At 52.0% G+C, this 14,207-nt stretch overlaps 1 protein-coding gene across 1 annotated transcript in view; it reads left to right on the forward strand.

Moving 5' to 3' along the window:
• The window catches only part of cacna2d3a (calcium channel, voltage-dependent, alpha 2/delta subunit 3a), a 136,511-nt gene that overhangs the window by 63,077 nt on the left and 59,227 nt on the right, over positions 1-14,207 (forward strand). The window contains exons 15-16 of the mRNA XM_067395540.1: positions 11,351-11,422; positions 12,283-12,363. Of these exons, the coding sequence (XP_067251641.1) occupies positions 11,351-11,422; positions 12,283-12,363 (153 nt within the window). The remainder of the gene's footprint in view (positions 1-11,350; positions 11,423-12,282; positions 12,364-14,207) is intronic.

The raw sequence follows: 14,207 nt of genomic DNA on the forward strand, positions 1-14,207 counted from the left end.
GGCATGGTCGTGTGACCTATGATGTTAGTTGTTTTGCTTACCCGTGCTTATGAATACGCTCCTGTTGCTTAATGGGACAGTAAACTGTCAACTGAGTGCACACTTCAGTATCTCAGCAGACATAGTAGATCATCCAGTTATTTTTCACCTTTCACACGATTGCTCACTTCCAGTTGGAATATACCCAAAGAAAGCAAACAAGACCAAACAGTATAAACGCAGTCTGCCTTTTTCTTTCTTTGTCGCCATCTCTGTTTGAAACGTACGATTGCACTCATATGCGGAACAGTTATCTGTACGTGCGTTGTGCGTCGGCACAGCTTGTCAGTGCAGATGAATCTAATGTTTGCTGTCAATCACTACACCAGTGTAGATGCTGTACTTCAGAATCACAGATTCTACGTCTTGAAAGTATGACCAATATAAGAATTTTCACTTGAAAATATCATCTGAACAAGTAAGTAACATTTCTGCCACTTTTGTTCTGACCAACTGAGGAAAAAAGCATTAGGCCTACAATAAATCACGCTGCCAATGATGATTAAATCTAACGATCGCTTAGCTCGGATCATGCCAAACTGTGCAAATTATTATTACTGTTATACTTTGTTCTCAAATTGTTAATGTTAACAACATCAGCATTGCGTGACTATCCCTGCATCTCAATCAGCTCCCTAGATCGTGAATCAGTATATCATATAAATGAATGTGGCCGATTCCCTGATCAGTGCCCTGACTACTGAACTAGGGAGATGATTGAGACGCACACTATGTGTATTTAGTGTATATTAGAGTTACCTGTAGATTTCCATTTCTGTAGCCTCTCCACAATCCAAAGTCTTTTGCTTTTTGACTACGGGTGAATCTCCAGTTGTCACTGATGATTGTCAGTGTCAGATTGATGTTTAATTATTTCATCTGCTGTGAGAACAGACTATAAATGGTCCACTACCAGCAGCATCCTCACATGGACTCCTTTTTTCTGTTTACTTACGTGACGCAATGATGCACAGAAGAACTGCTGCATGCTTGAATTTCCTGAAAATCCACTTGAAATCCACTTCGAATTTGCTCGAAATCCACCAGGTCGTTCTTATTTTAAAACATTATTACAAGCTTACCATTGTGAATCGGGCTAAGATAAGGAGATAGTTCCCTTTCAGTCGGTCACGTTCGACGTACGTCAGTAGTGACCGACAAATTGGGATATCGCTTAGAGAGCCCTATCATCTTCGTGTAAACTAAAACAAGCCAATGGAATTGGCGTGCGATATTTGCATAATGCGCACCGCCCCGTCAGGTGTATATAAATAGGAAGCAGATGCAATCGCACTCTGTCTTTCGCTTCGGAGCCATTCACTGGTGTCCTGTTTAGAAGACTCCTTTCTTCGTTTGTTTATTCTAAAACTTTGCCTAAACAGAAGAGGATTTACAGCGAGCTTTCAGTGCTGGTGAAAGGGCACGTTCAGCGAGGTCGCGAGTCTCCGAGGAGCTGAGCTATAAGCTCGAAAACTGCTGTTTTCACAGCAACACAAAGAGTGTGTGCGTGTGTAGCGATTTGGGCCGGTTCCTCGGTGTGTCAGGGAGTGGTGTACCTGACACATCGCGTCGCACCCTGGGTGCTTCAGCACGAGTGAGTTGACTTCCCCTTCTAAAAGAGCTTTACAGACGAACCCTGACAGTATGTCATTTCGTCTGTGCGTTAATGGGTGCGGTCGTTCCCTGGTCCTTGCTGATGGGCATAATCGTTGCATCTCGTGTTTGGGCATTCTGCACGCTGAAGCAGCTTTTGTGGATGGTTCATGTTCCCATTGCGGGAACATGACTATCGCGGTGCTGAGGTCGAGGCTCTCCTTCCTGAAGTCTCAGGAAGCGGGGGTCCCCCTCTCCTATGCCGCGTACGACCGTTTTTTCCGGCCCCGGGAACCGGAATGACGGTACGGCGCTGTATAGGAAGGGTGACCTGAGGATTACGGTCAGGGCTCCCCCGGCGAGCGGAAACGCTCCTCGGGCCCCTGCCGCCTCATCAGCACCGCAACCCATCTTGCCACCGTTGGTTTCCGCTGGGCCCTCTACGGACTGTCCAGCCGTTACCTTTGGTGTGCCGGCGGCGGATCGGATGTCGATCGCTGCATCGGAAGGTGAGCCTGAGTCCTCTGGGGAGGATTCGGACGCGCTGCCGCCCGGGACGGTAGCGTTGCCCGAGTCGGATCCCGAGCTCACGGCTGTGCTCTCCCGGGCCGCCTTGTGCGTCGGGCTTGAGTGGAACCCTCCACCCTGTCCCGGCCCATCTCGGTTGGACGATTGGTACTTGGGGGGGGGGTCGCGCTGGTCAAATCCAGCGTCCCGCCCCAATGCCTTTCTTCCCGGAAGTACACGATGAGGTGACCAGGTCTTGGCAAGCTCCGCATGGGGCTCGTACAGGGCCTGGTCCCTCGTCGGCCTTCACCTCCCTGGACGGCGGGCTAGCCAGGGGATACGCGAGGATCCCGCCAGTCGAGCGGTCTGTTGCGACGCAGTTGTGTCCAACGGCCGCTGGCTGGCGCGGTGAGCCGCGTCTCCCGTCCCAGGCCTGTGAGTTCTCAGCCGGTCTGACTGAGAAAGCTTACAGTGCCTGTGGGCAGGCTGCCTCTGCCCTGCACGCGATGGCCCTTTTGCAGGTCTATCAGGCAAAAGCGCTGTCGCAGATGCCACAGGAAGGTCCTGACCAACAGCTGCTTGGGGAGCTGCGCGCTGCCACTGACCTTGCCCTCCGGGCAACGAAGGTGACAGCGCGTTCTGTTGGCCAGGCGATGTCTACTCTGGTAGCCCAGCAACGCCACCTCTGGCTGACCTTGGCAGACATGAGGGAGACCGACAAACATCGGTTCCTGGATTCCCCCGTGTCTCCGGTCGGCCTTTTCGGCGACGCGGTGGAGAGCTGTGCCCAACAGTCCTCCGCTGCACAGTCCGCTGCTGCCTCCACCCAGCCGCCCGTGGCTCAGCCTCAGCCCGCTCGTCGCCGAGGGCGCCCGCCTGCGTCTTCCTCCGCCCCTGCTAAGTTGGCAAAGCAGCAGCCTACACCAGCCAAACAGCAGGGTACCGGTCGCGGACGTGGTGCCCAGACCTGGAGCGGAAGGTTCCTGCCCTTTGGGAGAGTATTCCATCTGCTCTCCCACCCCCGGAGGAGGGCCGGGGGGATTTTGTGGCGGCTGTCCATCTACCCCCACTTTGCCACAAAAAGAGCAGTTTCCTCAAACTCCAGGTCACAAGAGGGCGCGTTCGCCAGTGTGCCAGGCCCTGCCTCGCCACTCGCAACCCCCTCCCATTCCGCCAGTAGGCGGCAGTGTGATGGCGCAGACCGCGTCCCGTGCGCCGTCTCCCATTCGCACTGCTGCCTCGCAGAGACCGACCTCACTCCGGGTCGCTCCCATGCCGTCCGAGTCGGGTCCCTCTCTGCCTTGCTGCCCCACCCCCGGTGCGTCTGTGGTGCCTTTGAGTCTGGAGGCGTGGATCACGCTTCCCAGCCCGTCCCGCTATGCGATTCAGTTCGCCCGGCGTCCCCCGGTTTTCAGGGGTGTCCACTTCACTCAGGTGTCGTTGGACAGTGCACCTGTTCTCCGGGCGGAGATTGCTGTCCTGTTGGCGAAGGATGCAATCGAGCCGGTCCCTCCAGACGATATGGAGTCGGGGTTCTACAGCCCCTACTTCATTGTACCGAAAAAGGGCGGTGGGCTACGGCCAATCCTGGATCTGCGCGTCCTGAACCGGTACCTTCACAAGATGCCGTTCAAGATGCTCACGCAGAAGCGCATTTTCGAATGCGTCCGTCCCCGGGATTGGTTTGCAGCAATAGACCTGAAGGACGCGTACTTTCATGTCTCGATTCTGCCTCGACACAGACCCTTCCTCCGGTTTGCGTTCGAGGGTCGGGCATATCAGTACAAAGTCCTACCCTTCGGGCTGGCCCTGTCACCCCGCGTCTTTACGAAGGTTGCGGTGGCGGCCATTGTTCCCCTCAAGGAACAGGGCGTTCGTATTCTCAACTATCTCGACGACTGGCTGATCCTGGCCAGCTCGCGAGAGCAGTTGTGCGAACACAGGGACATGGTTTTAGCTCACCTCAGCCGGTTGGGTCTTCGGGTCAACTGGGACAAGAGCAAACTCGCCCCCGGGCAGAGGATCTCTTATCTCGGTCTCGAGCTAGACTCGGTTGCACGGACTGCGCGTCTCAGTCGGTGTTGAACTGCCTGAGTTCGCTCAAGCGCAGGACAGCGGTTCCACTGAAAGATTTTCAGAGGCTCCTGGGGCATATGGCATCTGCAGCCGCGGTCACGCCGCTCGGATTGCTTCATATGAGACCGCTTCAACACTGGCTCCGCGGCCGGGTCCCGAGATGGGCGTGGCAGTGCGGCACGCTCCGTGTCCCCGTGACACCGAGCTGCCGTCGCACCCTTGTCCGGTGGTCGGACCCTTCGTTCCTGCGGGCCGGAGTACCCCTCGAACAAGTGTCCAGGCATGCTGTGGTCTCCACAGATGCCTCTGCCACGGGATGGGGGGCCACGTACAACGGGCATGCAGTGGCAGGTCTTTGGACGGGGCCTCAGCTGCATTGGCATATCAATAGCCTCGAGTTGCTAGCGGTACGTCTTGCGTTGGCCCGCTTCAAGAAGCTGTTGTCAGGCAAGCACGTTCTAGTCCGCTGTCACGGCAGCCTCCACTTGCGGGCGAGTGGCGGCTCCACCCCCAGGTTCAGCTGATTTGGCAGCATTTCGGCGAGGCTCAGGTAGACCTGTTTGCCTCCCCAGAAACTGCCCACTGCCAGTGGTTTTATTCCCTGACCGGCGGCACGCTCGGCACGGATGCCCTGGCACACAGCTGGCCCCCGGGTCTGCGCAAATATGCGTTTCCCCCAGTGAGCCTTCTCGCACAACTCCTGTGCGAGGTCAGGGAGGACGGGGAGCAGGTTCTGTTAGTGGCTCCGTACTGGCCCACTCGGACCTGGTTCTCAGACCTCATCCTTCTCGCGACAGCCCCTCCCTGGCCGATTCCTCTGAGGAAGGACCTCCTGACTCAGAGACGGGGCACCCTGTGGCACCCGCGTCCCGATCTATGGAACCTCCATGTGTGGTCCCTGGACGGGATGCGGAGGTTCTGAGTGATCTCCCGCAAGCGGTCGTAGACACCATCACTTCCGCTAGAGCTCCTTCCACTAGGAGTCTCTATGCGTTGAAGTGGAACCTGTTCGTCGATTGGTGCGCCTCTCGCCGAGAGGACCCCCGATCATGTTCGGTCGGATCCGTGCTTTCCTTCCTGCAAGATGGGTTGGAGCGAAGGCTGTCTCCCTCCACCCTCAAGGTGTATGTTGCCGCTATTGCCGCACATCACCACGCAGTTGAGGGTAAGTCCCTGGGGAAACACGATCTGATCGTCAGATTCCTGAGGGGGGCGAGGAGACTAAATCCTCCTCGCCCTTCCTCCGTACCCTCTTGGGATTTGACCCTGTTTCTCACAGCTCTCCGGGGTCATCCCTTCGAACCTTTGCAATCAGTCGACCTGAAACTAATGTCTCTTAAGACGGTTCTTCTGGTTGCATTGGCTTCCCTGAAGAGGGTAGGGGATCTGCATGCATTTTCGGTCGACGAAACGTGCCTAGAATTCGGGCCCGGTGATTCTCACGTCATCCTGAGACCCCGGCCTGGAAACGTGCCCAAGGTTCCTACCACTCCCTTCAGAGATCAGGTAGTGAACCTGCAAGCGCTGCCCTCGGAGGAGGCAGACCCAGCCCTAGCTTTGCTCTGTCCCGTCCGCGCTTTGCGCGTTTACGTGGACAGAACGCGAAGCTTCAGGACCTCAGATCAGCTCTTCATCTGTTACGGAGGCCAGCAGAAGGGAAAGGCTGTCTCCAAGCAGAGGATGGCCCACTGGATAGTGGATGCCATCGCCTTGGCGTACGAATCCCAGGGCGTGCCTTGCCCGCTCTGGTTGAGAGCCCACTCCACCAGAGGGGTGGCCTCTTCCTGGGCGCTGGCTCATGGCGCCTCGCTGACAGATATCTGTAGAGCTGCGGGCTGGGCGACACCAAACACGTTCGCTAGGTTTTATAGCCACGTGTAGAGCCGGTATCCTCACGTGTACTCGCATCCACTAGTCGGTAGACGTGTTGTACCCACTCTAAGTGTCGGCTTGCAATGCCATTCCCGCCACTGGCCGGATACGTGCATACTTTCACTCCAGTCGTGTTCCCCGCTTGGCGAACCCTGTTGAGTTCCTCCGCCTCCCCCTTCGGCTCGGACATTGCGGAGTGTCTGATGCCAGGCCTACATCCGTCGCTGACGCTGTCTGTTGGCTGGGGCCCATATGTCATGACCCCTCTACGTGAGCGGTCCCATATTTTTTACGGTTTAAAACTCCCTACGGGCCGAGTCCGTGTCTTTCCCTTAGCAGAGCCAACTCTGCTGTCACCTGTCAGATGAGTCTCCCCCTACCAGGTGGAGCCATCCCAGGGACTCCATATGCGTACTGCCCCCCGGGCCAGTCCATGTGTGTATTTCCCACGTAAACTCCTCCCCCATTGGGTAGGTAGTGGTCTCCGCAGCGTCCCTTACGGGTTCGCTTCCCTAGTGTGTCTAGTTTACTTAGTGGGTAGTGGTTAGACAGCAGTAGACTCTCTCGGTGTAAGCTCGCCCCCTTCACCGCTAGCCGGTGCTATGGGCGGCTGAGCTTGCGCTGGGCACTGGAAGGGGTTTCGTAACTGTGGCGCTTTAGTTGGGATCCCAATTCGTCGGTCACTACTGACGTACGTCGAACGTGACCGACTGAAAGGGAACGTCTCGGTTACGTATGTAACCCTCGTTCCCTGAAGGAGGGAACGGAGACGTACGTCCCGTCGCCACAGTTTCTGTACCCTCGCTGTAGCGCGGACACCAGTTGTCTCCTCAGCGAAAAACAGAGTGCGATTGCATCTGCTTCCTATTTATATACACCTGACTGGGGCGGTGCGCATTATGCAAATATCGCACGCCAATTCCATTGGCTTGTTTTAGTTTACACGAAGATGATAGGGCTCTCTAAGCGATATCCCAATTCGTCGGTCACTACTGACGTACGTCTCCGTTCCCTCCTTCAGGGAACGAGGGTTACATACGTAACCGAGACGTTTTGAACACTGGCTGGTTATGTACTCAATCAAAAATTGATTTTGGATCATTTTTAACCAAAAAAAGTTATGTACTGCTGCTTTAAATACTGCATTAAATAAAAACAAATAAGTGAACGTTAGTTTAGATAAGTTAAGTTGTTATAAGTGTCATTTTGATAAACAGTGTGATTTTCATGTTGCTGTGTAGTAATATCCCACGGGCGAGATGCGTGATGCAGAATGAATGAAATACTTTTAATGAACACCAACAACTACAAAGACAACTAGAAAGAATGAGAGCTTAAATACACAGATTATTAACAGAACAGGTGAGAACTAATTAGAAGCCATGACAAAAAATGAATGAATTAGAACACCATGATTATAAACTAAACATGACCCTGACATGACCCCCGGAAGGCGATTCATTGCACTGCAAACTAAAGTCCGAAATGAGGAGCTAGGTGGCTCTGGAGGAGGATGAGGAGCAGGCAGAGGGAGACACCAGGGAGGAGATGATGGTGGGAGGTGCCAGAGTGGAGACAGGAGACAGAGATGACCCAGAGCTGAGAAAGGATGAAAGCCCACAGCAGAAAGGATAGAGAGATTGTCACGTTCGAATCACGGAGACAACAGACAGATCCAAGTGCAGTAGAGTTTAATGGGTAATCCAGGTCGTATCCAGAAACAGGCAGGGGTCAAATCCACAAAGCAGTCAAAAACAGAAAAACAGAAAAACAGAAAACAAACAAAGAAACGGGTGACCGTACAGTCCTGGCTGAATGCCAGGGCGGCGCTGGAGGAACTGACCAGGCGGGTTCCCTGGGGTCTGGAGTCCTGGCTGGTTGCCAGGGCGGCGCTGGGGGAACTGACCAGGCGATTTTCTACGGTTCAAACGGCCTGGGCGGTGGCAGCAGGGCAGAAGACTTGGATGGCGGTGGCAGGGCAGAAGGCTTGGATGGCGGGGGCGGCAGGGCTGGCCAAGGGTGCTTCATGGCCATATCAGGGAGAGCGGACAGCTTGGTGACGGCCTCCGTGGCCGTATCAGGGAGAGCGGACAGCTCGGTGACGGCCTCCGTGGCCGTATCAAGGGGAGCGGAGGACTCAGGGACGGCAGCGGGCTCAGACTGGAACTGCTCTGGGACGGCAACGTGCTCAGACTGGGGCTGCTCTGGGACGGCAGCGTGCTCAGACTGGGGCTGCTCTGGGACGGCAGCGTGCTCAGGCTGGGGCTGCTCTGGGACGGCAGCGGGCTCAGGCTGAGGCTGCTCTGGGACGGCAGCGGGCTCAGGCTGGGGCTGCTCTGGGACGGCAGCGGGCTCAGGCTGGGGCTGCTCTGGGACGGCAGCGGGCTCAGGCTGGGGCTGCTCTGGGACGGCAGCGGGCTCAGGCTGGGGCTGCTCTGGGACGGCAGCGGGCTCAGGCTGGGGCTGCTCTGGGACGGCAGCGGGCTCTGGCTGGGGCTGCTCTGGGACGGCAGCGTGCTCAGGCTGGGGCTGCTCTGGGACGGCAGCGTGCTCAGGCTGGGGCTGCTCTGGGACGGCAGCGTGCTCAGGCTGGGGCTGCTCTGGGACGGCAGCGTGCTCAGGCTGGGGCTGCTCTGGGACGGCAGCGTGCTCTGGCTGGGGCTGCTCTGGGACGGCAGCGTGCTCAGGCTGGGGCTGCTCTGGGACGGCAGCGTGCTCAGGCTGGGGCTGCTCTGGGACGGCAGCGTGCTCAGGCTGGGGCTGCTCTGGGACGGCAGCGTGCTCAGGCTGGGGCTGCTCTGGGACGGCAGCGTGCTCAGGCTGGGGCTGCTCTGGGTAGACTCACTGGCTGGAGCGGGCTCTGTAGTAGACTCACTGGCTGGAGCGGGCTCTGTAGTAGACTCACTGGCTGGAGCGGGCTCTGTAGTAGACTCACTGGCTGGAGCGGGCTCTGTAGTAGACTCACTGGCTGGAGCGGACTCACTGGCTGGAGCGGACTCACTGGCTGGAGCGGACTCACTGACTGGAGCGGACTCACCGGCTGGAGAGGCCTCCGGGCCTTGAAGGATGAAGGAAGCCCTCTTCCTTCTCCTCCTCCTCCTTTTACCTGGGTGAAGCGGAGGCTCAGCACCCACCTCCTCAGTGACTTCAGGGACGGATTCACTGGCTGGAGCGTGCCCTAGTTGACTCGGTGCAGGCCCCCTACTCCGACGTTGGAGGTAGTGGACGAACCCCCAAAAGTCCAGGTCTCCCAGTCCATCCATCTCCCACAGAGGTAGCGAGTTATCCAGGCACTCATTCAAAAGGTCCATTAAGGCCGCATCATTATATCCCAGCCCTACCGCCAGGGTCCAAAACAATTGGGCAAAACCACCCACCTCATTGCCCTGTTGTTTCAGGTTGATTAAATTCTCAAGCCGATCCATCCGCTCCCTCACAGTAGCCGGAGGAGTGATTCGAATCCCCATTCTGCTGGATCTAGTTATGATGGAGTTTTCTGTCACGTTCGAATCACGGAGACAACAGACAGATCCAAGTGCAGTAGAGTTTAATGGGTAATCCAGGTCGTATCCAGAAACAGGCAGGGGTCAAATCCACAAAGCAGTCAAAAACAGAAAAACAGAAAACCAGAAAACAAACAAAGAAACGGGTGACCAGAACTGAAAACTCCATGACAAAAGCAGAAACAAACAGGGTATAAATAGACAGACACTGATGAGAGAACTCAAAACAGCTGGGTGCAATGACATGGTGATAATGAGTCCGGGGAGTGCGTTATGGGTAATGTAGTGAATGCAATGGGTGGAAATGAGAGTCCGGGATGGAGTACCCTCTAGTGGCTGATAGGGCACTCTCACTGGTGATCGTGACAGAGATGAGCCAGGCTGGCATGACCAGAGGCCTCAGCCGGATCGAAGCAGCTGGGTGGAACCACTGAAGGAGGAGCCTGGGGCCTGAAGGGAGACAGTGGAGGTGAGGCAGGAGGGAGGAGGGAGGCTAAAGAAGGTAATCCTCGAAGCAGAGCTAATGGCAATGAAGGAGACTTGGTGCTGGTTTGACTCAGTGGCAATGAAGACAACTTGGAACTGGGCTTAACTAGCAGCAACGAAGATGACTTGGAACTGGGCTGAACCAGCGGAGACTGTAGACCAGCAAATATTTCCTCATCTAGCTTATAAAATAATTCCTCAGTAGCCCAGCTCATTTCACACACCTCAGTGACAGGAATGTGGGCGGGCTCCAGTCCATTCTGATTAACTCCACTAATATGCCCTTGATGACAGACGCTGATGCCGGCTCACACACCTGAACAGAATGCGAGATGGGCTCAAGCTCCAGGATGAACATACCCTCTGGCAATTGCTCTGGCTCTGTTTTCATGGTTGGCTTGGGCTCTGAGTCAGCTGTGGGCTCTGTCTTTTTTTGCATGGCGGGCATAGTTGAAGGCTGGCTGGGCTCTGAGCTCTTATCAGCACCTACTGCAAATATTTGGCAAAGCTCCTTCGAGGAATCAAAAAGGACATAAAAAAACGCACTCCGTCCGAGGTGCAGGTCAAGAGAGATAAATCTAAATATATATGAGAGATTTGACTGCACACTCACTTGCAGAAAGTTCCCTAGAGGACCATCCATGGGCAGATGTGGCTTCGACCACTCATTGAGGCCAGTGTTCGAGAAAACACATTATGAGCAGTCGAATAGTGGGTGAGACCCGCCAGGTCTAGAAAGTCCCTCATATGATCCTCGAGGGAGCGATCCCCCTGCTCCAACAGGAGGAAATGAACAGCAGGTATATCCATTGTTTTAAATCCTTTTGCTGTTATTATCCAATCTGGGTCTCATGTTCTGTCACGGGTAAGGTGTGTTGTATTATCCAAAAGACGATGCGTGATGCAGAATGAATGAAATAACAATACTGTTAATGAACACCAACAACTAGAAAGACAACACGATAAACCATTATCATTAACAATGAAATTTTCTGAAACCATATGATAGCTTTGTGAGGAACAGAGAGATTTTAAGTCATTATTTACTGAAAGTCTTATCTTGATTTGTGAATTGTTTATAGTGGTAGTAAGCTTTGTAGCACTTTTAATGTCACAAGTGTTTCATCTGGAGACAGCAGCGATTTTTTTATTTATTTGTTTTTTTTTTTTACCTGCAGCAGTGTATTTCACATTTTGTAAAAACTTCAGTTTAAAAATAAGTTTAAATGGCATTCATCCACCTCTTCACTATGTGGTGTTGTGTATTTGTACAGCTGGAAGATTCTCAGGGTCCTGTGCTCATGACTACTGTGGCCATGCCTGTGTTCAGCACCAAGAACGAGACTGTGAGTGATGTTAAACATTGACGTCTGAAATGTTAACCAGTGGTTATTCAGTCAATATGGATGTTTCTGTATAATGCTCATCATACAAGACCAAGGATGCCTAATCCTGTTCCTGGAGAGTTCAGCTCCAACCAGTGCTTAATATGTAAATTAATATTTGCCGGATCCAAAACAACAACAAAAGGTGCTGTGACCGAAAGTGACCATACAACTTCAGTTTTCCCAGAACATACAATGACAATGATACATCTCTAAACAGTGATGGCACAACTATAAAAGCGTCATTCACAAGTTTCTGCATGGCCCTACCTACAGCCTGGTGTATTATTCTGTCACATATATTTAGCTAGGTTTAGACCAATTGAGATCGGTTGAGGTTGAGATCATTCAGTTGATCAGTGATATTCTCTCTCACCTACGACGGCATTGCCTTTTTTATTACATCGATTTCTGATCTAACTCCTGTTTGATCTAACTCCAGTCATCTCTCTTTTGATCAGAAACACCATCAATTTCACTCGCGGATATGAATGCACTTGTTAATGCCAGATTGTTCAAAAACACATACCGGAACACAAAAATCCAAAATCTGATATTTTCCGGAACAGGATCTGTCAGGATCCGGCTCAAATTAAGCACAGGCTCCAACCCTGATCAAACACAACTAAAGCAGCTTATTGAGATATTCAGGAGCACTTGATACTTACAGACAAATGTCCTGGATCAGGGTTGGATCTGAACTCTGCAAGTAGGTAGATCTCCAGGAACAGGATTGGGCACCCTTGTACTAGACAGAGGAAATATGCCAATGTAAGAAGAAAAAAAAATGTCCCTAACACACTCATGTTCATTGTTTTAAGAGAAATAAAGGGATTCTTCTTGGAGTGGTTGGCACAGATGTTCCAGTGTCTGAAATACTGAAGGCTATCCCTAAATACAAGGTACACAAACAACCTATAAGTCTTATATAATTCTTATAGTCCTCAGTTTATTAGAAGGACAAGAAGGAGATAAGGACAAACAGGTCAGTAATCCACAGGCAAGAGAAACAGAGTCTGAATAGTCTTTGTGGCAGACATCAATGAGACCAGACAAACTGTGTGTGTGCTGTGTGTGAGTCTTAAAGGGTTAGTTCACCCAAAAATGAAAATGATGTCATTAATGACTCACCCTCATGTCGTTCCAAACCCGTAAGACCTCCGTTCATGTTCGGAACACAGTTTAAGATATTTTAGATTTAGTCCGAGAGCTTTCTGTCCCTCCATTGAAAATGTATGTACGGTATACTGTCCATGTCTAGAAAGGTAATAAAAACATCATCAAAGAAGTCCATGTGACATCACTGGGTTATTTAGAAGTTTTTGAAGCATCGAAAGTACATTTTGGTCCAAAAATAACAAAAACTACAACTTTATTCAGCATTGTCTTCTCTTCCGGGTCTGTTGTATATCTGCTTTCACTCCACAGTGACGCTGCTTCTTCTTCTTTCCTGTTTTACGGTAGTTGGCATCCAGCTTATTGGTGCATTACCGCCCCCTTCTGCTCCGGACAGTGACACTGCTGACGTGTTATCTAGCGCGCCCGAGCTTCATTTACAGTCTGAGGGAGACACATGCTGTATTCAAGCTATTCTACATTGTTTGTATTTTGGTATTGCCATATTTTTTAAAATGGTGCGTAAGTGTGCATGTCGCGGATGTCCTAATCACGTCACTGTCCGGAGCAGAAGGGGGCGGTAATGCACCAATAAGCTGGATGCCAACCACCGTAAAACAGGAATGAAGAAGAAGCAGCGTCACTGTGGAGTGAAAGCAGATATACAACAGACCCGGAAGAGAAGACAATGCTGAATAAAGTTGTAGTTTTTTGTTATTTTTGGACCAAAATGTATTTTCGATGCTTCAAAAACTTCTAACTAACTCACTGATGTCACATGGACTACTTTGATGATGTTTTTATTACCTTTCTGGACATGGACAGTATACCGTACACACATTTCCAATGGAGGGACAGAAAGCTCTCGGACTAAATCTAAAATATCTTAAATTGTGTTCTGAAGATGAACGGAGGTCTTACGGGTTTGGAATTACATGAGGGTTAGTCATTAATGACATCATTTTCATTTTTGGGTGAACTAACCCTTTAATGCATTCCATGATTGTCTGTAAATGAGGAATAGGTGTGTGTGTGTGTGTGTGTGTGTGTGTGTGTGTGTGTGTGTGTGTGTGTGTGTGTGTGTGTGTGTGTGTGTGTGTGTGTGTGTGTGTGTGTGTGTGTGTGTGTGTGTGTGTGTGTGTGTGTGTGTGTGTGTGTGTGTGTGCTTTTGTTTATATTACATTGTGGGGACCAAATGTCCCCATGATGTAATATAAACCTGAGTTCACCTACATCGTGGGGACCAGCCAGCGGTCCCCACAATGTAAATGGGTTTATAAATCATATAGAATGAGTTTTTGTGAAAAAGTAAAAGTTTGCACAGTTTCCTGTGAGGGTTAGGTTTAGGGGTAGGGGCAGGGTAGGGGGATAGAATGTACAGTTTGTTCAGTGTAAAATGCATTGAAGTCTATGGAAAGTCCCCACAATTCACAAAAACAAACATGTGTGTGTGTGTGTGTGTGTGTGTGTGTGTGTGTGTGTGTGTGTGTGTGTGTGTGTGTGTGTGTGTGTGTGTGTGTGTGTGTGTGTGTGTGTGTGTGTGTGTGTGTGTGTGTGTGTGTGTGTGTGTGTGTGTGATTATAGTCTGGGGAGAATACACAGTGTGAACACTGAGGTAGAGTTTGGGTGG

The sequence above is a fragment of the Chanodichthys erythropterus genome, chromosome 9 (genome assembly GCF_024489055.1).
Source record: "Chanodichthys erythropterus isolate Z2021 chromosome 9, ASM2448905v1, whole genome shotgun sequence".
In the NCBI taxonomy this organism is placed as follows: domain Eukaryota; kingdom Metazoa; phylum Chordata; class Actinopteri; order Cypriniformes; family Xenocyprididae; genus Chanodichthys; species Chanodichthys erythropterus.